The sequence below is a fragment of the Suillus paluster genome (genome assembly GCF_016628075.1).
Source record: "Suillus paluster strain FC165 chromosome Unknown EDB91scaffold_6, whole genome shotgun sequence".
Classification (NCBI taxonomy): Eukaryota; Fungi; Basidiomycota; class Agaricomycetes; order Boletales; family Suillaceae; genus Suillus; species Suillus paluster.
This window is the reverse complement of record NW_024537566.1, coordinates 234,940-260,681: the sequence shown is the minus strand read 5'-3', so window position 1 is coordinate 260,681 and position 25,742 is coordinate 234,940. Positions and strand designations below refer to the sequence as shown.

The window sequence follows — 25,742 nt, the reverse complement described above, 5'->3', positions numbered from 1 at the left end:
ACTGAAACGCAGCACCTTACACCGTCACGCCAACGACCATGTCTTTTAGAAAGATCGACATTGATGCCTATGATGAAGATGTCCTCCTAGAGAGCGAGCTTTGTGAACCAGATCCGCGCGATCCAGCTCAAGTCTTGAGCGATGCGAAACAGAAGCAGGCAGCAGTCCGGAGCACATTAGCCAAGTACAGTCACATCTCGACTTTGTAACATGATCCAATCTAAGCACTACCCATCCGCATAGGGGAGACATACCAGGGGCCCTGAGCATCGCGCTGGACAGCGCACCGTATGGGCCAAACGTCGACGACGCTAAGGTGTGTCTATTGTTGCATGACACCGCCCCCATACGCTGACATTTGGGCAAGAACCTGACGTTGCAAACGGTGGTCTCGATACTCAACAGCACGAAATCGTCAGAGATCAACAATGTTGTAAAAGCGCTTTCCCAGGATGCTCAGGACACTTTGATGAAGTACCTTTACAAGGGTATGGGGATGCCAGGCTGGGGTGATGTGAGCGGAAGCGTGCTTCTGGGGTGGCATGAAAAGGTGCGTCTGGAGCTTGCTGCCTATATCAACTTCCTGACTATAAATTTGCAGCTGACGGAAGTCGCTGGCACTGGCTGTATTGTACGAGTAATGACTGACCGAAGAACTGTATGAACGAGCATACTACCTCCACTAATTGATCAGGGATGTCTGTCTTTCAGCTGCACAGCAGAATGAACACGGTGGATTTTGGATTGACATGGAAGTAGTCTATTCAAGTAACAAAACTTATAGATTCGACTACAAATACATTTACGAAGAACGATGCAATATTACATCAAGGTCGGTGTTGATACAATTGAACGGTTGACTAGAACTGCAGTCAGTCAGAGCCCTGACAGAGAGGTAGTAAAACCCACGCTAAAGAGACCTGGCACTCAGTCGAGAAAGAAAATCCTCCTCAGTCAAAATGCGGCCGTTGAGCATCTTCCCGAGGTGAGTTGGCAGATACCCCATGCCTTTCCTTCGCATCGCGAACAACTCCTTCAGTGCAGAAAGCTGCGATCGCTTGAACGAGCACGATGCTCTCGCAGCGGGGCGATTCTCCTCGCTGATGAACCCGTCGCTATCAGCTATCAAGTCCTCGTCCCCCAAATCCGGCGCGTTGAGTCCTAAGAAGTTGCAAGTGCGGAGATACATGTCGTAATTGGAGAAATAGAGTTGGCCCGCAAAAAGGTTGAGCTGGCAAATCAGTGGTTCTGATGGTGTCAACGGTGGCGTTGAAGGAACACAGTAAAGTCGAAGGTCGTCGCATGGCTGCATCGTTTTTGTGGTGCGAGGAGTATAGATGCACATGTGAACTACATGGCTTCTGCGGATATCAGGTAGCAGTATGTTTGCTTCGTACGGGCTCACGACCACCAGCACTCGGGAGCGTCCAACGCCACTTGATATAACCCAATTGACGGGTCGCAGATAATCATCCACCTTTTGAGCAGGGGGAATTTTCACTGTACGAGCGAAGTCATGGGTGACTAAAACATCTTGTGCCCACTGATCGCCCTCATGAAATGCAGCAGTGGTGTTGACAAGGCTGGATAGCACTTGAATGAACGCAGAGGACCCTGCGGGAATTCGGCCGGTCTCGACGAATCGACGGACGTCTGGGCACAAAGCATGGGCTGCGGGTTCGACCCTGGGCGGTCGTTCCACCCGACGCTCTCTCTCTACTTCGTGAAATACCTCCCTTTCTTGTTCCTCATCCATGCTTCTTGCCGATGACGATATGATTCCGAGTTCATCGCATTTCCTTTGCATGTCTGGATCGCAAACCTGGGATACCTGTGAAGAACTTCCTGGTGCATACATATCCTCTAACGAACGTTCCTCTGGCTGCAACCAGGCGGTCTTCAGGGTGTCGATCAAAGTGGGGGTACGTGAGAATTGAGCCCATGCGGAATGCCGTGCATTGAACTCCGATCCTTGTTGAAGCCAGTGGGATGCACGCATCTCAATATCGAGACAGGTTTCGAGCATCGCCCAGTGCAAGATGTCTGCCACATCGACGCCGTCGGTATCAGCTTTCTGAGTCGCCGAACGAATGCTCCGGTCGACTTCAGTCGGAGCGAAGAACATAACTGAGTGCCCATTGCCCAGCTTCCGCATTCGCATGCATCCTGTGTCGTTGGTTATTATGAAGACTGATATGGATGAACTCTGGAATCACGAACCTTGCGTCAGGCGGTCCTTCGTGACTTTGGGGCCAAGCGTGACAGCAGCTCGGAAACCGGAAGGCAATTTGACATCTGTTCCCCTAGTGTGGGCGTCGTCGAGATATACCACGCATTGGTCAAGCTGCTGGGCAAAGGGGGACGATACAAGGGGCTCGACTGTCCCATCCTGACTGACGACGACGAGTTCATCGTCGTCATTGAGGAATACTGCCGCTTTGGCTTCACGCTTGGCTCTAAGCCATGCTTCAGCCAACTCCTGATTCTTCAATTCTAGCATCTGCGCACCCACGTCCAGGAGCACGCGGACCTCTGGAGTCTCTGCGACTAGGGCATCAATGAAGTCATACACATTTTGACCGGGCGGTAAGCATCTGTAGCAATCATTTTCTGGACGCAGAAGAAATGCTAGGACTCGGGCATTCGTGCCCCGTTGATCATCAAGGTCGTGCTGCACCATCGAGCTAGGTAGCAGATAGCGATTGTCGTTCGTACCAGAAAAGCCGGTTGTGAGATGCGACTTCTCTTGAGCGAGATCCCACCCAGAGCAGGTGAGCTTACTGGGGAATCCCTTGGCTTCCTTGGGAAAAACTGCCCGAGATAGGTAGAAATCCACGACTTTCTTGTTGAATGAGAACAGTTGCTGAAGGTCAGGGAGCTGCTCCGCGGATTCTGTGTTGATACCGCTAAGGCGTCGTAGATGATCTGGAACGGACTGAAGTCCAAACACCCAGGATTCGTACTCAAGGGCAGGATTATCTTGCTTCAGCAGAAGCTCGAAGCATACCATCAGCTGCTGGAGCGTGAGACCCGCATAGTAGTATGACAGGCAGGTGAGGGTGACAGCAACGTCTGGATGACCAAACTCTGCCCGCAGCGAGGGCATGTCTTTAGCGCGGAACGGAACGGCTAGCATCGTCCGCTTTGGCGCAAGGCCATAGTCCACTCGCCAGCGACGTTCTTTGAGGGCGTACACCAAGATACCACAAGCCAGTAGTCCACGTAGGACTAGAAGGCCGGGCCAGACTGCGGTGCGTCTATAGCGATCCTCCACTAAGCTGATACAAGTGTTGGATATATTCTCGGTTGCGATGAACTGGCGGACAGCTTGTTTCATTTGGAGAGATGCCTGGTCGAAGCTGATGTTTTCAAGTGCGCCACTAATGACATCCTGTGAGATCCATTGGACCAATTTTTCACCTGCTGTGGGGTGCAGAACTCGAATGAAGGGGAACGCTGCGTGCTTGTGAATGGACACTTCCGAGTGAGAGGGAAATTCGCTTAGGAGTCGGGCAGCGTGCTTCGCGACAAGAGTCAGAACTTGTTGTGTAGTCGTCCACCTTTCGGGATACCCTTGAAGCGACCGTTGAAGACCGACGGTGTACACCAGCTGGTAGCGGACGTGCAGAATTTCATCGCTTTCGTCCAGGATGTCGCGCGTATGATTGTCGAGCCACAGCTGAGCCTGCAGCATCTCTTCAGCAGCTTCGGTTCGAAGGGGCAGCTGACGGTCAACAGCCATCAGCTGGAACGACAGAATATGGTCCGGTTGCACGACCAAAATCCCCCTGGTGTCCATGCATTCCTGCATCAGGTCACGATACATTTGCACCTTGGATGCGTCGATAGAGAGCGCTCTGGAGAATGGAATATAGAAAATGCGCCTCTGTGCAAGGCCGCTCAGTCGTTCAACCAGGAGCTGGAACATCTGAGCCGACAACGACTTCAGCACAATGACTCGAACCAATTTATGGCCATCAGAAAGAGCGGCTGCTGCGAGGGGGACAATGACGTAGGATTTCCCTTCGCCCATGTTCAGCTGGAGAGAAGTATTTCCCCCTGTGCTCGGCGACATCATCTCCATCGCAACGTTCACCTGGACAGGTCGCGCCAAGAACTGACTTTCAATCTGAGGACGCCCATTATCATTGACTGTGAAAGAATGACTTCTTCTTGAAGCGCACCTGTATTAAAAGCCAGTCAGGGTGCAGATCCGGATCGAATCCGTTGCGTTCTTCATTCTCTAGTTCCTTGAAGAACTCGATCCAGTTTTTCTTTGCGGCAATGACCATCAATCTTCGTGAGCGCTGCAGTTGGAGAAGCACCTGTGACAGGCGGATGAGGGCCGTACGCCAAGCCTTCCCCAAACAATTTCCTGAAATAGATGACATGCGAATGAAGAGGAAGTTTGGAGTAATTCGGGGCCACAACCCAGCGTTGTATAATGCGTGCTCGGCAGCAGAAACAGGAGAAAGTGCATGTACGATTGTCGCGAGTGAATCTCGGAACTTCTGGCTATGGAGAGAATGATACTCAAGCAGCGATTCCGTCGTGTCTGGCGAAGAATCTGGTGGGGCAACAAGCTTTTCTTCACAGAAAATCGACCTGCTCTGGTCCAGATCATTAGCGTAGTTACGGCGGAATTTGTTACTCCCTCTGTCATGAAAGGTGTTGACCAGCTGTTGCAACCTCGCTGTGACTCCGGAGTCGGGAGATACCAAATCTGTCCGATGAAAATTGGGTAGAATTTGCGTAGACTCGCACATCTGTATCGCTGGCGGATCTCTATCGAAAAGGTACTGGGCATCGACAGATGAGGCCGGTGAAGCAATATTCGAGTCTTCAGGGCAGGAATCAAGATCATATTGTGAGGGTAGTTTCGACGGAGGATTGGGCGTGTAGACCTGATTGAGGGTTTCCTGCAGGACATCCAGGTGCTGCTTCAAACGACGGTTTTGCCAACAGCTGCGAAACACTGGGCGAAGTGTTGCAGACAGTTCGTTGAGATTGTAGCAGGTCACTTGCAGCATATTGAGCGCCGAAGGATCTTCGCATGGCCAAGCGTCCCGAATTTTGCTGAGAATGAGTCGCTTTTCGGAGCGACACTTGTCTTCGAAAGCTGAATAACGACGCCTTCCCAAAGCCTGTTCATCTTCCCGGAGCCTTGCACCTAGGTGTCTCTCCTGACTTCTTTCATAATCCTTGGTACACGAACTGATGATGTTGTTCAATATCGCATCGGACGGTATGAATCCATCCGAGAAAGTATAGGAGGTGAATTCCGGTGGGTCACCCAAGCTGCGAATTTTGGGAACTGTGGCGAAGGCTAGGAGTGTCGGGACGAGCGCATGGTCGTTCAAGGAGGTATATGATACCGAAGCTAGGGTGAAAACCAGCTGAAACATGTCTTTCTTCGTTGCGCTACGAAAGTGGTCGTACGCAGAAAGGAAGATTTTAGAAAAATTCGGTTGAAGCCAGTTTTTGGAGTATTGCAAGTTGAGCGAGTCACTGATGCCCCGGACATCTTTCCATTGAATCAACAAACTAAGGAGATCCCGTTCCACTGGAAGCTTGCTTGGCCACTGATATACCATGAAGGCGGTGTGAAATGCCCTTTCTTCTTCATGTTTATCCGGTACATCGCGCGAAGCATAGATGACATCTGTGTCACCGAGTGCAAGTGGAAGAGAGAACTGGTCTGGATAGACTGCTGAGGCACGAATGGATGCGCGCTCAAGGAGGTGATCAGTGGGTGACGGGAGATCAAGGGTAAGATGAAGGTCTGGAGGCCCTTCTGAGAAACATGAAAGCTGCCTGCCGTAGTCCATGATCGATTTCGCGGCTGAATGAAAACCATGGTGCTGCGCGAGGGGATCAAGGCACGACCATGACACTGTCTGCATCTTCCGAAGATGAGTAGGATACCAGACGCGCTTGGTTGACAGCGAATTAATCTCGCGCAAAAGATCTGTATCACGAGAGCGAAGCTTCATAAAAGACCGGCAAACTGCAGAATGCAAGAGATGCAACGCCTCCTCTGTCCCCGTTCGACCCGTCAGGGGATCAGGAAGACAGCCGCTGGTAACGGCGTGGAGGAGTGCCTGATAAAGCTTGCCCGTCAGACCCATATTCCCAGTGAGACAACATAAATCCCTATCAACCCTGTACACGTAGTATGTCACCCGGGTGCCTGTAGGAGCGATGTTAACCTGGACGTGATGACCATCGGAAGAGTACGAGATACGACCATCTGGGATGATGACGGTGCGCGGAAGCTCATCTGCGATTTGCGACTTCGGACGCAAAATGAGTTGATTGACCAATCCCAACATCGCTCCAGTAGATTGAATGGCATCAACGATCATGTTGCGCATGTTGCGGGACTGCAGTTCCCCTTCCTCATCGATGAAGAATTTGAGACCATAGCGAGGTAAATCAACCTTCAATGAGTAAGAGCTGCTCGATTCTTTGTTATATGTGACCATGATGTAACGGGCGTCCTCTAGAGGATGCATCCTCTTGGAGATCATGTCCCACGTTTGGCTGCGTATGTCAAGAAGAGTGGCACTGCCAGCATTCTGCAGTGTCGAGGGACCCGAGACAACAAATTGCAGGAGCCAATTTTCAGGTGAGGACTTCCACGCATTTTCTACTGGCCGAATCTCGATTTCGCTCGTGCTCAGGTTGAGCCAATGAGTGTGACCTTCGATCAAGGTCATTGGTAGGTCATCCACAAATCTGTGGCTTGGAATGAGTTGAAGGATAGGCGAGTGTTGCTCATGATGCTTTGCGCGGATGATGAGATCGTTCGAGGCGCAGAGAGCGAAAGACACCTTCAGGAACAAGCAAGTCCATTATGTTAGCTGCCAAGTGACGACAACAAGGGTGACTAACTTGATGGTCGCAGACCTTCCCGCGTGTCGCATACTCCATTCCAGGTATATCAGCTGGAACGATGTCCAGAATTTGCTATAGTTAATAAATCAGCGTCTAACAACATATTCGCAACGTTCAAACACTGACACTACCGAAGATCGATTGGTAGGTAGGATGTTGCACGATCATTGACGGGAGCCTGCCCAGCTGCTTCCCGTTGACAAGCAAGCACCCACTAACCAAATTGAAGTGCACATCTTGTGGTGATTGAGAACACGAAGGCGCAGTCTGCGTCAAAAGCCAACGAAAATTCGGAGCTGGCAGTGCCCTCCAAGGAGTTCCTGGTCTGTAGCTGTCCCAAATCTCTGCAATCGCACGATCAAGACCATCCCTGTGCAGCTCTGCATATTGGCGCACAGCGGCTTCTAAAGCGTGACAGCATCTCCTGTCTCGCTCTAGTATGAGCTTGGAATGTTGTGGGAGATCGCCCAGTTGGCCTGGAGTGTTGTCGTAAATCATGACCGCACAATATGCAAATACCTGCATGTCGCCGTTTGACGTGAGGAGCAGCGAAGCATCAACGTCAACGTCAAAGGTACTCCGACATGTGACTGCCATGTCACGAACACGTCCTTGTAATTCCCGACTGACTGACTCGTCCTTGCTGGCTTGCATTTTTGCTGAAAGCTGCCTCAGCAACATAAGGGTTGCGGTACGTATCCTTCGGAGGAACGAATATCCCCGACTTTTGATACTCTCTTCCTGAGTCGAGGACAAGACGCGAGACACAAGCATGATGATAGTGCTGATCGTGACACCTTCCAACCAATTTCCTTCGACGCTTGCCATCAAACACTCCAGCTCTCCAAGTAGTGCATCAATGAAGGGCACGCTGTTTAGTTCCTTGTGCCAAACAAGGCGGTCATCGGACGAACGTGGGCCAACCTGTGAAACAGCCTGCGCTAGCAATAGATGAACTTCTTCACGTCGAAAATTGACGGTCCTCGCGCGGAGTTCGCGTAGCACATTAATCCATTGCAATTCCGGTCCACTCCGCAAGATCCCGAAGGCGATGAATTCGTGGATGGTGATGTCCTTGTGACAATCTGCCTGATTGGCTATGACCTTGTTGGACGTGTGGGACGTTCCTGCAAGGTACTGCTGCAAACCATCATATGGTCCCTTGGGAAGAAGGAAAGTGCACAGCTTGCTAGAATTGAAGCGTAGGTGCAGTACATCGGCCACCCATGCATCTGTGGTTGTATCGAAGGACCGAAACTTGAGTCCGTTGTTCACACAGACCCTGTCGTCCACCGTGGGAATGTGAGTGTTGCTGTAATGGCACTTGGTGAAGGGTTTGGCATCGGATGCCAAAGTCAGCCTTTGCCCTGCATCACATGGGCGGTAGCGTTGCAAGGCATCATAGCTAGGCAGTGTCGTGAAGGGATCAGTGGGCGAAATCTGTTCTGGAGTGCAAACGTCGACGAGGACATGGAGCGTCATAGATCTCCACATGTCGAACGCGGTGGGGCATGCCAGCTCAAACACGACCACGATCGCCTCCTGTTCACGCTTTGGCAGAGGCCACTCGTGAACTGTAATCGTCATAGATCGCATCTCATTCTCCAGGCGACACTTTGAACAGGACCGTGCATGGTAATTCCTGCCGCGGGAGCTGACGCCGTATTCGTGTGATAAGCTTGCTGCTTCCTCCTTTAGGCAAGCGTACCTCTTGTTGAGGCTGCGAAGCTCAGTCAACTTCTCCTTCCGCTCTTTACGGGCATCCGCCTCGATGGTAAGCTTCAAACTCTGCAGCTTGGGTGACCGGCAAAAATACTGCGCTGCGAATGACTTGTCATCGTCAGTAGACGAGAACGCCGACAGATGACTAGAAGCCTGGCGATAGCGAGCTTTCAGGTAGGCGTGCAACTGCTTTAAACGATCAAGGGCTGAGGATTTGCGAGTTAGCAGTGGCTCCAAAAGGGTCACTGGGATCTCGGGGGGATATTCTGCTAGGAGGGGGATTTGTCGGATAACGATCTTGTCCATGGCTACCCAGAGCTCGAAAAGAGTAATGAGCATGATGGATAAATTCTCCGGGTTTCCCTCGTAAGCCTTCAGCCCTCTCGAGGAGTACGCGGAAGCGCACGCCTCAATTGAGACGCATGTGGAATCGATGCTCTGAAATGAAACACGTGCTACCCAGTCGTCGATCCCTGATCTAACGACCGTCTCGAAGTCTGTGAGGGAAATGGATGGTTCTGCAGCATGGGCAGCTACGAGGAAGCTAGCATCATCGTCAAGGAAATCATTGATCGTCCCGCGCGTGCGGTGGCTGGGGTTGAATGAGGCTGGTTGCGGAGACGAATGCTGATTCTGCAAAGCTTGGCGTATGTACTCTCGGCTGGTGTTTAAGGAAAGATGGGTATCTTGCAGCACTCGGAGGGTCTTGGGAGCCCAATGAGGCGAGACCCGTTGAGTGTCTTGAACAGATTCCCATCTTCCCTCTAGGATACTCCTCACGTCCCTGGTGGCCGTACTGACCATCTGCGATAGCTCCGGAGAAGCAGAGGATCCAAGTTTGAAAAGACGGCGTGCAATCTTTGCGGACATGAAGTGTAGGATGTCATTCGACAAGTCACGGTTGAGGGCAAGGGTCGTGAACCTTGCCATAAAGAATAGCATGAATGATTTGTACGTCGTTCGTCCGAGAGCACAGCGCTCTAAAGTCGTCTGTAAGGCAACGCGAATGACAAGCCAGAGGGGCGAGCGCCTCCACGGCAATTTTACGCTGTCCCATAGCACATCATCTCCGATGCGCTTGCGGATGCGAGGAACATCAGCAATGCTCCCGAGGCCACGCAGTATACCGGTCAAGAGTTCCGTGATGTATCGAGGATGAGTTGTATTTCTCTTTTCAGTAACAGTGGACCCAGCTTTTGTCGTCGTTGCCGCCGCATCGAGGACATCTTGATCCATGTGAACGAGAAAATTTGCCAGCTCGGCGTGAAAGGTAGCATCGTCGATGTTCGTATCCGGGACTGTGATAGCAGGTCCAGGATACGAACAAATGAGCTTTCCCTTTGCGCCCATCACTGCGGTGGCATCGGGAGAGATCTCGAAAGATTCAAATATGGTTTCGGATTCGAGTTTTCTCATAACCACCGCAGCGTTTTGTTCGCGAATCATGTATACAAGGACATCTGTAAGTTGATACTCAGTATGGAAAAGATGCAAATGACATAAAATGGCAGACCATTGTTGTCCATAGCGCTGATCTGATGTTCTACTTCCTTTGTAGACATAGTGCTAAAACTGATTGAATCTTGGAGGTTCTGAAGCATTTTCAAGCTGATCGCCCAAAGGGGCCGCTTATCGGACGGGAGCTGGCCGCTGAAGGCGAGAGCAGCATCCAGTACCGCCTGAGATAAGGCTAAGCCATTCTCAAGGGAATGGTCACTCCCTTGCGGCAACCTGAGGGGACAAAATACATGATTGATGATATATTCCAGACTGGATTGGTCTATGAGATGTCGTTTCATTCTTGAATGTTGAGGCATATTGTTGGGATAAAAGAAGAGCACAACGGTCACTGACGGTACACTTCGGCCACTGATAAGGAACTCCTAAGCGCTCGTCCTCAGGGTTGGATCTGCGCAATGCTAGAACCTGTGTACGCAAATTAGGTGGACCGCAAAGCATATCGCCCGAGGAGGTGCGGAAATGATGGTACAGGCTGTACACGGTCATTTACTTGATGAACGATTCAAATCTCAAATGAAGATCGTGTATGTGGGTCGAATTTTGGACCTACAGGCCTGAAGGTTTGATGCGACACGGAAAGCAAACTACTTGTGGAGTCTGCTTATCAGAGTACATCAACTTCGTCATGATTCGGCGCTCACTAGTTTCGAATGATCTGGGCTCCAACACCCCTCAGCAATCAACCTTCCATCCCTCTCCATCGCAGCAACATACCCCACGGCCTCGGCATTCGACCTTCCTCTGAACATCTCCACTGCACCTCGCACGGCTTCACGAACCGCAGTAGGCATTTTGTTCGAAGAACTATCATTGGAACTTAGAATTCATCACGCGCCACGCTTGGTCTGGACCCACCCTGAGATGACAAGAACGCCTCGTTGCTGCCCCAACATTTTCCAAATATCCTATTCTGTGGGTCCTTCTGCATCAGATCTTGCACATACGTCCATTTGACCCCTTCTGGTCCGTCACAAGAACACACAACGTGATAGCGGAGATTTTATTCTTCGGCATAAGATTCCCACTCCGAGTGATAGCGCTGATTGTGTGCAGAATGGCAACCAAAGTACTGTAAGGTAGTATCTAGGGTCGTTAAAGATCAACTGCTGTACAAGGACAGCCATACATACTGCTGTATCGCTCGTGTATACGTTTTTCCATGACGGTACGCATACGTACAATGCCTGTTCCTGGACCAATACACATAACTGGCATGTTCGGATTGGTAGGACGGGAAATGAAGCCCTTTAGTGACAAAGTCAGTATGTCGGATATAGAGGTGAATCCCAGAGTGGAAGACATACAAGCAAAATTAACATACGTGCTGTGATTCGCTGACGTGAAGGCACGAGCCAGTGGCGTCTCTGGCAGGAGGAACGTTCCCAACACAGAGACCATCATTAGCCCATCCAACACCCGTTGGATAGCAACGTTGGAGATCTGTACGTAAAATCGAGAGGTTGTATTATCAAACACGGTGGCTCCATGTACCATCGTCATTGTCTGTGTAAGCGCCTGCCCTAGCTGGAGCAAAGACAGACACAACCATTAGGCATGCGCTAGCAGGAGACAGAAGGTCGGACATATGGAAAACTGGTGGCTCGTGTGCAAGTGTTGGAGTTGGAAACGGAGTGAAAGGATAGTGTGAGATGGCCAAAATTACAGGACCGCTCTCGCTGGCTGTGGTAAGGTAGGAAGGCATCGAGGATGTTTGTTGCCACATATGTTGGCACTAGTCAACATGCATATTCGCGCTCCCCATTGAGCTTGTGCCACTCGTGAAAAAGTACTACCATCAATAGGATGCAGAAGTGGAAGCTGTTGAGGTTATAGCCGAAGAATTCGACGTGCCACATAGTAGGACACACCGAGTAGCAGTGGCAGATCCGGACAGGGAAGGGACGTCCAGAGCTCGTTACTGACGTACATCGCTGTTGATTATAACTGACCAGATGGTCCTGCGTGATAAATTAGCTCCGCAATAATGGAACAGTTGTTCTAAGCTTGCGTAAAGCACTTACGAGTCGGATACAGTTGATATACGTCGTGCTTTGCTTACGGTTTGTCAGAGGTCCATAGCGAAATACAATTCATGATCAGAAGAAATATCACGCAGCGAAGGAATTTGTCCTATAACTAGGCAAGTAAGTCACTCACGAGTCTACTAGTACAACGTAGTTGATTTAGACTCTGGCACGCACGTGACTTGACATGAATGAGCCTTCGACAGTCGAAATTGATATCATTCTTGTAGAGACGCCGTGGCAATGAGTCCTGCAGGTGGTACTGTTTGGGTTGATGGGATATGAGCTTGCAACCATATCAAACGTGTCTGGGATAGAACGGGTCCTTCGTACTTGAATAATATACATTTTTCAATCGCTCGGTGAATTAAATCTCAAGTGTTTTGATCCGCATGGGAGGACTTGACGTCCCTTCAAGTACTATCGAGACCTAAGGAGTTTCAGGTCCCACTACAAATACATTTACGGAGAACGTTCTAGATACTAATGAATAGTGTCGATACAGTGTACAGTTGCTGTCGACCAGAACTGGAGTCAGTCAGGTCCCTGACAGAGAGGTGCTAAAACTTACGCTAGATAAACCTCACACTCAGTTCAGAAAATCCTCCTCAGACAGAATGCGGCCATTGAGCATCTTTCCGAGGTGGGTTGGAAAATACCCCATGCCTTTCCTTCTCATCCCGAACAACTCCTTCAGCGCAGGAAGTTGGGATCGCTTGAATGAGCACGATGTTCTAGCAGAAGAGCGATTCTCCTCCTTGATGAACCCGTCGCTGTCGGCTATCACATCTTCGTCCCCTAAATCCGGTGCATTGAGTCCTAGGAACCTGCAAGTGCGAAGATACATGTCATAATTGGAGAAATAGAGTTGGCTCGCAAAAAGGTTGAGCTGGCAAATCAGTTCTGGCGGTATGAACCGCGGCGTCGATGGAACACAGTACAGGCGAAGATCATCGCATGCCTGCATCGTGTTTGCGGTGCGAGGAGTGTAGATGCATAAGTGAACTACATTGCTCCTGCGGATATCAGGTAGCAGTGTGTCGACTTCGTTCGGGCTCATGACCACCAGCACTGAACGATCAATGTCACTGGATATAACCCAGTTTACGGGTCGCAGATAATCATCCGCCTTTTGAGCAGAGAGAGTCCACACTGTACGAGCGAAGTCACGAGTGACTAAAACATTTTTTGCCCACTGATCGCCCTCATGAAATTCAGCAGCGGTGTCGTCAAGGCTGGATAGAACTGGAATGAACGCAAAAGACTGCGCGGGAATTCGGCCCGTCTTGATGAATCGACGGACGTGCGCATATAGGTTCTGGGGTGCAGGCTGTGCCCTGGGCGGCCTTTCCATTCGACGTTCTCTTTCTACCTCGTGGACTACCTCCCTTTCTTGTTCCTCATCCATGCTCCTGTCGGGAGCAGATAGAACTCCGAGCTCCTCGCACTTCCCTTGAATGTCTGGATCGAAAACCTGGGATACCTGCGAAGAACTGCGTGGTGCGTACATATCGTCTAATGAACGCTCCTCCGGCCGCAACCAGGCTGTCTTCAGAGTGGAAATCGAAGTGGTAGGGGCGTGCGAGAATTGGGTCCATGCGGAACGCCGCGTGTTGAAATCCGATCCCTGTTGAACCCAGTGGAATGCACGTATTTGAATATCAATACAGGTTTCAAGCATCGCCCAGTGCAAAATATCTGCCACATCGACACCATCGGTATCAGGTTTCTGAGTTGCTGAACGAATACTCCGATCTACTTCAGTCGGAGCGAAGAATATGACCGATTGCCCATTTCCCAGCTTTCGCATTCGCATGCATCCTTTGTCATTTGTTAATATCGAAACTGATATGAATTAACTCTAGAGTCACGAACCTTGCGTCAGGCGGTCCTTCGTGACTTTGGGGCCAAGCGTGACAGCAGCTCGGAAACCGGAAGGCAGCTTGACATCTGTTCCCCTAGTATGGGCGTCGTCGAGATATACCACGCACTGGTCAAGCTGTTGGGCAAAGGGGGACGACACAAGGGGCTCGACCGTCCCATCCCGACTGACGACGACGAGTTCATCGTCATCATTGAGGAAGACTGCCGCTTGGGCGTCGCGCTTGGCTCTAAGCCATGCTTCGGCCAACTCCTGATTCTTCAATTCTAGCATCTGCGCACCCACGTCCAGCAGGACGCGGACCTCGGGGGTTTGTGCGATTAAGGTATCAATGAAGTCATGCACATTTTGGCCTGGCGGTATGCATCTGTAGCAATCATTTTCTGGACGCAGAAGAAATGCTAGGACTCGGGCGTTCGTGCTCCGTTGATAATCAAGGTCGTGCTGCACCATCGAGCTCGGTAGCAGATAGCGATTGTCGTTCGTACCAGAAAAGCCGGTTGTGAGATGCGACTTCTCTTGAGCGAGATCCCACCCAGAGCAGGTGAGTTTACTGGGGAATCCCTTGGCTTCCTTGGGAAAAACTGCCCGGGAGAGGTAAAAATCTATGACTGCCTTGTTGAACGCAAATAGTTGCTGAAGGTCAGGGAGCTGCTCCGCGGATTCTGTGTTGATACCGCTAAGGTGCCGTAGACTATCTGGGACGGACTGAAGTCCATGCACCCAGGATTCATACTCGAGGGCGGGATTATCCTGCTTCAGTAGAAGCTCGAAGCATACCATCAGTTGCTGAAGTGTGAGGCCCGCATAGTAGTATGACAGGCAGGTGAGGGTGACAGCAACGTCTGGATGACCAAACTCTGCCCGCAGCGAGGGCATGTCTTTAGCACGGAATGGAACGGCTAACATCGTTCGTTTTGGGGCGAGACCATAGTCCACTCGCCAGCGACGTTCTTTGAGAGCGTACACCAAGATACTACAAGCCAGCAGTCCACGCAGGACTAGAAGGCCAGGCCAGACGGTGGTGTCTCTACAGTGATCTTCCACCAAGCGGATACAGTCATCGGAGATCTCCTCAACTGCGATGAACTGGCGGACAGCTTGTTTCACTTGCAGAGATGCTTGATCGAAGCTGATGTTGTCAAGTGCCCCGTCAATGACATCCTGTGCGATCCACTGAACCAATTCTTCACCCGCTGTGGGGTGCAGAACTCGAATGAAGGGGAACACTCCGTGCCTACGAATGGACACTTCCGAGTGAGAGGGGAATTCGCTTAGGAGTCGAGCAGCGTGCTTCGCGACAAGAGTCAGAACTTGTTGTGTAGTCGTCCACCTTTCAGGATGACCTTGAAGCGACCGTTGAAGACCGACGGTGTACACCAGCTGGTAGCGGACGTGCAGAATTTCATCGCTTTCGTCCAGGATGTCGCGCGTATGATCGTCGAGCCACAGCTGAGCCTGCAGCATCTCTTTAGCAGCTTCGGTCCGAAGGGACAGCTGACGGTCAACAGCCATCAGCTGGAACGACAGAATATGGTCCGGTTGCACGACCAAAATCCCCCTGGTGTCCATGCATTCCTGCATCAGGTCACGATACATTTGCACCTTGGATGCGTCGATAGAGAGCGCTCTGGAGAATGGAATATAGAAAATGCGCCTCTGTGCAAGGCCGCTCAGTCGTTCGACCAGGAGCTGGAACATCTGAGCCGACAACGACTTCAGCACAATGACTCGAACCAATTTATGACCATCAGCAAGTGCAGCGGCTGCGAGGGGAACAATGACGTAGGATTTCCCTTCGCCCATGTTGAGCTGGAGAGAAGTATTGCTTCCCGTGCATGGTGACATCATCTCCATCGCAACCTTCACCTGGACAGGCCGGGCCGAGAACTGACTTTCAATCTAAACACACCCATGGGCCATCATCAATAGCTGTTAACGAGTGATTTGCTTTTACAACCAACGTACCTGTATCAAAAGCCAATCGGTGTACTGCTCGGAATCAAATCCCTCGCATTCTTCATTCTCCAATTCTTTGAAGAACTCCACCCAGTTTTTCTTAGCGGCAAAGACCAACAACCTTCGGGAGCGCTGCAGTTGGAGAAGGATCTGCGACAGGCGGACGAGAGTCGTACGCCAAGCGTTCCCCAAACAATTTTGTGACACAGATGCCATGCGAGTGAAGAGGAAGTTTGGAGTAATTCGGGGCCACAAACCAGCATTGTATAGTGCATTCTCAGCAGCAGAAGTAGGAGAGAGGGTGTATGCGATAGCTGCGAGTGAATCTCGGAATCGTTGGCTGTGGAGAGAATGATACTCGAGAAGTACTTCCGTTGTGTATGGCGCAGAATCGGGTGGAGTAACAAGCTTCTCTCCACAGAAATTTGACCTGCTTTGGTCCAGATCATTAGCGTACTTATGACGGAATTTGTCACTCCCTCCGTCGCGAAAGTTCTTGATCAGCTCTTGCAACCTCGCTGTGACTCCGGAGTCCAAAGATACCGCATCTCTCTGATTGAAATCGGGCAGAACTTGGGAAGAACCGCACATGCGTATGGGAGGCGAATCTTTATCGAAAAGGTACTGGGCATGAACGAATGAGGCCGATAAAGCAATATCCGACTCTTCAAGGCGGGAACTGAGATCGTATTGTGAGGGTAGTTCCGACGGAGTATTGGGAGTGTGAACTAGAGTGAGGTTCCACTGCAGGACATCCAGGTGCTGCTTCAAACGACGGTTTTGCCAACAGCTGCGAAACACTGGGCGAAGTGTTGCAGACAGCTCATTGAGATCGTAGCAGGTCACTTGCAGCATGTTGAGTGCCGGAGGATCTTCGCATGGCCAAGCGTCCCAAACTTTGCTGAGAATAAGCTGCTGGTCGTGTTGACACTTAGCTTCGAACACTAAACAACGACGCTTCCCCAGAGCCTTTTCATCTTCCCATGGCCATCGAACTAGGTATCTCTCCACGCTGCTTTCATAATCTTTGGTACACGAACTGATTATGCTGTCTAATATCGCATTGGATGGCGTGAAACCGTCGGAGAGGTGATAGGAGGCGAAGTTCGGTAGGTCACCCAGGCTGCGAATTTTGGGAACTGTGGCGAAGGCTAAGAGCGTCGGGACGAGCGCATGGTCGTCCAGCAAGCCGTACGATGCTGAAGCCAGGGTGAACACCAACTTAAATTTGTCTTTCTTCGTAGCAGTACGACAGCGGTCGTATGCAGAAAGGAAGATATCAGGAAAATTCGGTTGAAGCCAGTCTTTGGAGTAGCGCAAGCTAAGTGATTCACCGATGCCCTGGATATCTTTCCACTGCATTAACAAACTAAGGAGATCCTGTTGCACCGGAAGCTTGCTTGGCCACTGGTATACCATGAAGGAGGTGCGAAATGCCCTCTCTTCCGCATGCTTATCGGGAACATCGCGCGAAGCATAGATGACATCCGTGTCGCCGAGCGGAGGTGGAAGAGAGAACTGGTCCGGGTAGAGCACGGAGGCACGAATGGACGCGCGATCAAGAAGGTGGTCGGTGAATGACGGAAGATCAAAGCTAGGATGAATATTTGAAGGCCCTTCTGAGAAGGTTGAAAGTCGCATGCCGTAGTCCATGATCAATTTCGCGGCTGGATGGAAACCATGGTGCTGCGCGAGGGGATCAAGGCACAACCATGACACTGTCTGCATCTTCCGAAGATGAGTAGGATACCAGACGCGCTTGGTTGACAGCGAACTAATCTTGCGCAAAAGATCTGTATCACGAGAGCGAAGCTTCATGAAAGACCGGCAAGCTGCAGAATGTAAGAGATGCAATGCTTCCTCTGTCCCTGTTCGACCCGTCAGGGGATCAGGGATACAGCCGCTGGTAACAGCGTGGAGGAATGCCTGATAGAGCTTACTTGTCAGGCCCACATTCCCAGTGAGACAGCGTAGATCTGTGTCAACCCTGTACAAGTGGTATGTCACTCGGGAGCCTTCAGGAGTGATGGTAACCCGGATGTGATGGTGGTTGGGGGAGTATGAGACACGACCGTCTGGGATGATGATGGTGCGTGGATGTTCATCTGCAGTTTGCGACTTTGGGCGCAAGACCAGCTGATTAACCAATCCCAACATCGTTCCAGTCGACTGAATGGTGTCGACAACCATGTTGCGCATGTTGCGGGACTGCAGTTCCCCATCCTCGTCGATAAAGAATTCAAGACCATATCGAGGTAATTCAACCTTCAGCGAGGAGAAAGGACCGCCGGATGCTTCGCTACATGTGACCATAATGTCGCGGGTATCCTCCAGAGGACCCATTCTCTTGGAGAGCATATCCCACGTTTGGCTGTGTATGTCAAGAAGAGTGGCACTACCAGCCTTTTGCAGTGTCGAGGGGCCCAAAGCAGCAAATTGCAGGAGCCAATTTTCAGGAGAAGACTTCCACATGTTGTCTGCTGGTCGAATCTCAATTTCGCTCGTGCGCAGGTTGAGCCAATGAGTATGGCCTGTTATCAAGGTCGTTGGTAGATCATCGACAAAAAGTTGGCTCGGAATGAGTTGAAGGACAGGCGAGTCTCGGTCAATATGCTTTGCACGAATAATGAGATGATTTGAGTTGCGTAGAGTGAAAGAGACCTTCAGGAAGGCGTTATGTTAGCTGCTGAGCGATGTCGACCAGTGACTGACCTGATGGTCACAAATATTCCCCCGTGTCGCATAATCCATTCCAGGAATATCCGCCGGAACGATATCAAAGACTTGCTGTAATTTTGTCAGCGTGTGCGAAGAGAGTTGCCACTTATAAAAGACTGACATCACCGAAAATTGATCTGTAGGTGGGATGTTGCACTATCATTGACGGGAGCCTACCTAGCTGTTTCCCGTCAACGAGCAAGGACCCACTGACCAGGTTGAAATGCACATTTTGCGATAGTTGACAGCATGAAGGTGCGGTCTGCGACACAAGCCAACGAGAATTTGGAGCTGGTAGTGCCCTCCAAGGAGTTCCTTGTCTGTAGCTGCCCCAGATCTCGGCAATCGCGTAATCAAGACCCTCTCTATGAAGCTCTGCATATCGGCGAATAGTAGCTTCTAAAGCGTGACAGCATCTCTTGTCTCGCTCTAGCAGGAGCTTGGAATGTTGGGAAAGTTCACCCAGTTGACTTGGAGTGTTGTCATAAATCATGACGCCACAATATGCAAAAACCTTGATATCATCCGATGTGAGGAGCAGTGATGCATCTTCATCAATACCAAAGGTGCTTCGACAGGTGACTGCCATATCACGAACACGTCCTTGTAACTCTCGACTCACTGTCTCATCGTCACTGGCTTGCATTTTCGTCGATAGTTGCATCAGCAAGGTGAAGGTCGTAGTTCGGATCCTCCGAAGCAGCGAATATCCACGATTTTTGATGCTCTCTGCCTGAGTCGAGGACAAGGCACGGCACACAAGCATGATTATGATGCTGATTGTGATACCTTCTAACCAATTTTCTTCGACACTTGCCAGCAAAGACTCCAGCTCTCCAAGCAGTGTATGAAGGAAGGGCATGCTGTTCAGCTCTTCGTGCCACAGGAGGCCTTCGTCAGATGAAAGTGGGCCAACCTGTGACACGGCTTGCGCTAATAGCAGGTAGACTTCCTCGCGTCGAAAATTGAGCGTCCTCGCACGCAGTTCGCGTAGCACATTCATCCATTGTAGTAACGGTCCACTCCGCAAGGTTCCGAATGCGATGAACTCGTGAATGGTCATGTCCTTGTGACAATCAACCTGGTTGGCTATGACCCCATTCGACGCATGGGACGTTTGCGCGAGGTACTGCTGCAAATCGTGATATGGTCCCTTGGGAAGAATAAAAGTGCACAACTTGCTAGAATCGCAGCGCAGCGCTGCGTCGGCGACCCACACATTTGTAGTGGTATCAAAGGGCCGAAATACGAGCCCATTGTTTACAAAGACTCTGTCGTACACGGCGGGAATGCGAGTGCGGCTGTAATGCGAGTTGCTGAAGGGTTTGGCATCTGACGCCAAAGTCACCCTCTGCCTGGGATGGCGCTTGTGATAACGCTTCAAGGCGCCATATCTCGGCAGCGTCGTGAAGGGAGGAGCGGGCGAATTTTTCTCCGGAGTGCAGACGTCAATGAGGACATGGAATGTCATAGATCTCCACATGTCGAATGCAATGGGGCATGCTAGCTCGAACACGATCGCGATTGCCTCTGTTTCGAGCGATGGTAGCGGCCACTCGTGAATTGCGATAGTCATCGATTGCGTCTCCCTTTCCATGCGACACTTGGTACACCTTTTTTCGTCGTGGCGGTCCTGGCCGCGGGAGCTGACAGTGTGTTCATGCGATAAGCTTTCTGCGCGCATCTGTAGGTCAGCGAACTTCTTATTGAGGGTCTCGAGCTCAGTCAACCTCTTCTCCCGCTCTTTCTGAGCTCCCGCCTCGACAGCCAGCTTCAAATTCTGTAGCATTGGAGACTGGTAAAAATACCGCACTGCGAACGACTTGTCATCGTTGGTAGACGAGAACTCCGACAGACGGCTGCAAGCCTGGCGATGACGATATTCCAGGTAGGTGTGCAACTGCTTGAAACGATCAAGGGCTGAAGATTGGCGGATCAGTAAATGCTCCCAAAGGGTCATTGGGATTTCGGGAGAATATTTTGCCAGGAGTGGGATTTGTCGAACGACAATCTTGTCCATAGCTACCCAGAGGTCGAAAAGAGTAATAAGCATGATAGATAGATTCTCCGGGTTTCCTTCGTAAGCCTTCAGTGCTCTCGAGGAGTATGCGGAGGCGCACGCCTCAATTGAGATACAAGCGGAATCAATGCTCTGAAATGAAACACGCGCCACCCAGCCATCTATTCCTGATCTAATGGCCATCTCAAAGTCTGCGAGGGCAAGAGAAGGTTCCGCAACGTGTGCGGCTACAAGGAAGCCAGCGTCAGCGTCAAGGAAGTGACCGATTGTTCCGCGCGTGTGGTGGCTGGGATTGAAAGAGGTTGTTTGGGAAGATGTATTCTGATTCTGTAGAGCTTGGCAAATATACGCGCGGCTCGTGTTCAAGCAAAGATGGGTATCTCGCAAGACTCGAAGGGTCTCCGGAGCCCAGTAAGATGAAGCCTCTTGTGCGTCTTGAACAGATCTCCATCTGTCTTCCAGGAGGCTCCTAACGTCACTGGTGACCATATTGACCATCTGTGATAACTCCGAAGGAGCAGAGGATCCGAGCTTGAAAAGACGGCGTGCAATCTTCGCTGACATGAAGTGCAGCATGTCGTTCGACAAGTCATGGTCGAGGGCAAAGGTCGTGAGCCTCATCATGGAGAATAACATAAACGACTTATACGTCGTTCGTCCAAGAGCACCGTGACTGCGCTCTAAAGTCGTTTGCAAGGAAACGCGAATGGCAAGCCAAAGTGGAGAACGCCTCCACGGCAATTTCACGCTGTCCCACAACACATCATCTCCGATGCGCTTGCGGATACGAGGAACATCAGCAATGCTCCCAAGGCCACGCAGTATGCCGGTCAGGAGTTCTGTGATATATCGAGGATGGGTCGTATCCCTCTCTTCGAGAACCGTGGATTTGGCTTTTGTCCTCGTCGCTGCTGCATCGAGGACATCTCGATCCATGCGAACGAGAAAATTCGCGAGCTCGGCGGGAAAGGTAGCATTGTCAATGTTCGTATCCGGAACTGTGATAGCAGGTCCAGGATATGAACAGATCAGCTTTCCCTTCGCGCCCATCACGGCGGTGGGGTCGGGAGAGAGTTCGAATGATTCAAATATGGTCTCGGATTCGAGTTTCCTTATGACCACCGCAGCATTTTGTGCGCGAATTACGTATACAAGTGCGTCTGTAAGTCGATACTAAGCACGGGAACAATGAAAATGACACAAAAATGACAGACCTTTGTTGTACATCGCGCCAATCTGAGATTTGACTTCCTCCGCAGATATCACGTTGAATCTGATAGAATCTCTGAGGTTCCGAAGCATTTTCAAGCTCCTCGTCCAAAGCAACCGCAGGGTATCGGACGGCAACTCGTCGCTGAACGCGAGAGCAGCATCCAGTACCGCCTGAGATAAGGCCAGCTCATTCTCAAGGGAATGGTCACTCCCTTGCGGCAACTTGAGGGGGCAAAAAATATGATTGATGATATATTCCAAACTAGATCGGTTTGTGAAACCATGGTTCATTCTTGAATGTTGAGGCATGCTATTGGGATGGGAAGAGTGCAGGGTGAAATTGGTCACTGTAATAAGGCAACTCTAAGCGCCCGTCCTCATGGTTGGATCGGCGAAAAGCTGGAACCTTTATGTATAGGTTCGGTGCTACGCCGAGGACTGGCACCAACGGATCTTTCACTTGTTTTGGTGTCAATATCATTCGATGCTGTATATAGGCACTTACTTAGAAGAATGACTCAGATGTCAAACAAAGATCGTGCATGTAGATCGGCCTGCAGGCCTGAAGGTTTGATGCAATACAGAAAGCGAACTACTTGCGGAGGCTGATTATCAAATGCATCAACTTCTTCACGATTTGGCGCTCACTGTTCTCAGCTCCAACACTCCTCAATCCCTTCCATTGCAGTAACACATTAGCTAGGGCGTTCTTCCTCAGTTCCCTCTCTACTGCACTTTGCACGGCTTCACGAGTCACAGTAGGCATTTTTTTCACAGAATTATCATCAGAATTCACCACGCGCCACATTCGGTCTAGACCCACCCTGATATATGATAAGGGTGCCTCGTTGCTGCCCCACTATTGTCCAAATATCCTGTGCATCCTTCTGCCATCAGATCTTGCACATACGTCTGTTTGATTTGGCACCCCAAAGTAAAAGGTAGTATCTGGGGTCATGACCCCCGTGTTTACATTGTTCAATGACGGCACGCAGGTGCAATGCCTATTCCTGGACCAACGCACACGATTAGTGTATTTGGATCCGTAAGAAGGGAAATGAAGCCCTTTCTGAGACCGATGCGAAGGGTATCTCCTAGGAACGATGTGAGTTGAGGGACTGAGCTAATGCCATGCGGACCAGTTTAATACCTGATAAATAACTAGTACATACACCCTGAAGAATTTTTAACTTTGTACGATAGTGCACGATAGCAGCAAGCAATAGAGGTGAATTGGGCTGCAGTGAACGTAGTTTGACTTCAGCTCACTTCAATATTGCTAGTAAAGGAGAAATCTCTTGGCCTTGGTGGAGGGAAAGGGTACAAGGTATAATCTCTTGGTATCCTTGCTGACCGAACTTCGGATAATAACTTCCAGATCGTGCGTTTCACGCGTTGACAATAATCATACATTTCATCCTGCACACGTTATCAGAAAAACAAACAAACATGAGGTAAATTGCCGCACCACTCCTATCGATACAAATTCATCTAGTTTCTCGTGTTCGAGCTCGTCGATAGCAAAATATCGCAGCAGTTGGAAAAAGAGCAGCGGGGCACACCATCGAAATCAAGGTAGCGTGTGAAGAGGATTCGAAGAGAGATGAATCTCGGGAGATGGTCTGGTAGCGTTTGATCTGCTAGAGATTAGACAGGGCATACTAAGATAATGTTCTGTCGTACCTAGTATTGTATGTTCTACTGTGAAAATATCGTTGTCAACATTTGCCCAACTCACGGTGAGAAGAAAAGAGTCGACCTATTCATGATACAGCTGCAGACAGATAGGTCACGGCAACATCTCCAGGATTCTATATATGTTTCTGCATAAGTAACTGCGGATTCAAAAGACAGAGACCCGTACTTTGTATCGTCTTCGAAGAACTCGAAATGACGTACGTCCTGAAATGAGCTTGAAGCACTTACGGGACAGACACGGTTGGCGTGCATCTGAGTACTTGGCCGAAGATACTGTCCTATCTTTTTGTTCGAGCCCTAGCCATTGCATCGTCAGGGTCAAGATACACTTTAATCCGAGTATGGGGACTTTGTTCGACGAAGGGAGGACCCAGGAGTGGCATTTGGCTGATGGGACTACACGCGTTACTAAGAATCAACTAGTAGGGTGTTAAAAAGACTCACGCAGTATAGAATTAAATAGCAACCTCCCTTAGGCTCGATTCTACACTAAACAAGACGTGAGCGCCATCGCAGCTTTCATTCTGGATGCATCTGTTCCGATTAGTACAAGTCAAGTACCTCCAAAGTACCTCCAAGTAAGTGACAGTTTTCGTACGGTTCTTGATTATAAGAGCTGAAATTGTCCTGCAGAACTATTAGGTGAAGCTCCCACATGTCTTACCTCGGCCCTGCGAAGCAATGAAGCCTGGAGGAGTCTTCGTCATAGCATTAAGTCACCAGGTGGTAAAGTAGCAAGTGGGATTTCAATGGCGCGGACACGGGGAAAGGAGGCACGCAAAGAAAGTACAGCGTGTGTGCTGGAGTCTAGATGGAAGCTGCAAGTGGTGAGCTCGAGTGGGACGGCAAGTGTGGAAAATGAAATGTGCCTGGACCTCGGATGGAAACACGCTTATCGCCGGATCACGTGACATTACCACCTACTATATCTCCGAATGATCACATCCGACTAGGGTGTGACATAGGTGCACCCGGGTGACACCCATACCCAGTCCGCGGGTAGGTGCTACTCTACAGCCCTACCCACACCCGCACGGGTCACCCGCGGGTGACGAGGTATATAATGTGCGAGAACATATGTACAAAATACCATCAATCGGATCAATTTCAATAGCACCAGCCTGTTCCTTCTTTTTCCCCTTGTCTTTTCCCATCTTCGTGAACATGGTAGTTGTCGCAATACAGAGATCAGGTATAAGAGGTGTGTTGAATCAACATCCGACAGCGACCTGTGTTTTGAAGGTCTGCGAGCTGATACCATGCTGAAGATGGTTGACTTGCAGACTGCCGCCGGAGAAAGCCCGTTCGGCATGTTGATGCTAAGCGTGCCGACGCGATAAGCGGAGTTGAAGTTTGGAATTCGAACCATAGTACATATACCCTTTTCACGTTCTCACCTTCCCTCAGTCTGTTCCATCACGACTGAGGGTAAGCCTTTATGATTATTTGAACTGCCACTAGATACTGACGAACACTTAGGCTAACATTGTATCTAGTCTTAACAGGTTATGAGCCCTGCTCTCTCGTAAAACGAGGAGTGGAATTACCTAACTAGATACACCAGTGGGCCTTAGGAACGACCCCGCCGGGTTATTAAACCCTCAGGGACCTTATCAACTTCTTTAGACGTCATCGAAATGTTTAATCTTTCCTTCTTCAGTTGAGGAGAATCATTTGCAGTCGCCTGCAGGTATATATACCTGCAAGTCGATACTTATTCGTCTCCCGCCTCTTTTCTTCATGCCTCCCACTGCACATACCCGTTCTCGGAGCTCAGGCGCTAAAAGCGCGACACTCAGTCCACCTAATGCCTTTGCAGTCTACGGCTGCCATGCCCGCACTTCGAGCGTCCATCACAGCCATCACACTTAGTCAAACCGACTTAGATAAAATCGAAGCCCTTGACCGCAGTAAGAACAACTGGGGCATCTGGTCAGACTGCATGCAAAACTACCTTCTCCTCAAACACAGAGGCGGTTATATTTTGGGCCTCATTAATCGCCCTGATCTGTCACTGGACCCCTCCAGCGCGAGTCACTGGGACCTAAACAACCTGTGTATCGTAGCTGCCTTGCGCACACGCTCCAGT

At 50.3% G+C, this 25,742-nt stretch overlaps 5 protein-coding genes across 5 annotated transcripts; 1 reads left to right on the top strand and 4 right to left on the bottom strand.

Moving 5' to 3' along the window:
• Window position 1: 1 nt before the first annotated feature.
• Window positions 2–965, top strand: EDB91DRAFT_1107116 (actin-related protein 2/3 complex subunit 5). The gene is made up of 4 exons (XM_041317500.1): window positions 2–184; window positions 244–316; window positions 368–550; window positions 602–965. The coding sequence occupies exons 1-4, from the start codon at window positions 39–41 to the stop codon at window positions 662–664; spliced, it is 465 nt and encodes a 154-aa protein (XP_041181693.1). The 5' UTR covers window positions 2–38; the 3' UTR covers window positions 665–965.
• Window positions 911–10,418, bottom strand: EDB91DRAFT_1046110 (uncharacterized protein; the record flags this gene model as incomplete). Its single annotated transcript, XM_041313239.1, has 6 exons — window positions 911–2,166; window positions 2,221–4,129; window positions 4,185–6,833; window positions 6,895–6,969; window positions 7,024–10,079; window positions 10,133–10,418. 6 exons carry the CDS (start codon window positions 10,416–10,418, stop codon window positions 911–913), a joined length of 9,231 nt encoding a protein of 3,076 aa, XP_041181692.1.
• Window positions 10,419–11,070: 652 nt separating this feature from the next.
• On the bottom strand, window positions 11,071–11,901 carry EDB91DRAFT_686548 (uncharacterized protein). The gene is made up of 2 exons (XM_041328101.1): window positions 11,271–11,901; window positions 11,071–11,223 (listed from the first exon to the last, which is right to left on the bottom strand). Exons 1-2 carry the CDS (start codon window positions 11,638–11,640, stop codon window positions 11,141–11,143), a joined length of 453 nt encoding a protein of 150 aa, XP_041181691.1. The 5' UTR covers window positions 11,641–11,901; the 3' UTR covers window positions 11,071–11,140.
• Window positions 11,902–12,459: 558 nt separating this feature from the next.
• Window positions 12,460–22,611, bottom strand: EDB91DRAFT_686470 (uncharacterized protein). Its single transcript, XM_041328100.1, has 9 exons — window positions 22,604–22,611; window positions 22,461–22,550; window positions 21,958–22,408; window positions 18,845–21,903; window positions 18,718–18,792; window positions 16,015–18,666; window positions 14,040–15,948; window positions 12,736–13,985; window positions 12,460–12,679 (listed from the first exon to the last, which is right to left on the bottom strand). Exons 3-8 carry the CDS (start codon window positions 22,262–22,264, stop codon window positions 12,754–12,756), a joined length of 9,234 nt encoding a protein of 3,077 aa, XP_041181690.1. The 5' UTR covers window positions 22,265–22,408; window positions 22,461–22,550; window positions 22,604–22,611; the 3' UTR covers window positions 12,460–12,679; window positions 12,736–12,753.
• A 604-nt stretch (window positions 22,612–23,215) lies between these two features.
• Window positions 23,216–23,368, bottom strand: EDB91DRAFT_1107062 (uncharacterized protein; the record flags this gene model as incomplete). The annotated part of the gene is made up of 1 exon (XM_041317499.1): window positions 23,216–23,368. The coding sequence occupies one exon, from the start codon at window positions 23,366–23,368 to the stop codon at window positions 23,216–23,218; it is 153 nt and encodes a 50-aa protein (XP_041181689.1).
• Window positions 23,369–25,742: the final 2,374 nt, after the last annotated feature.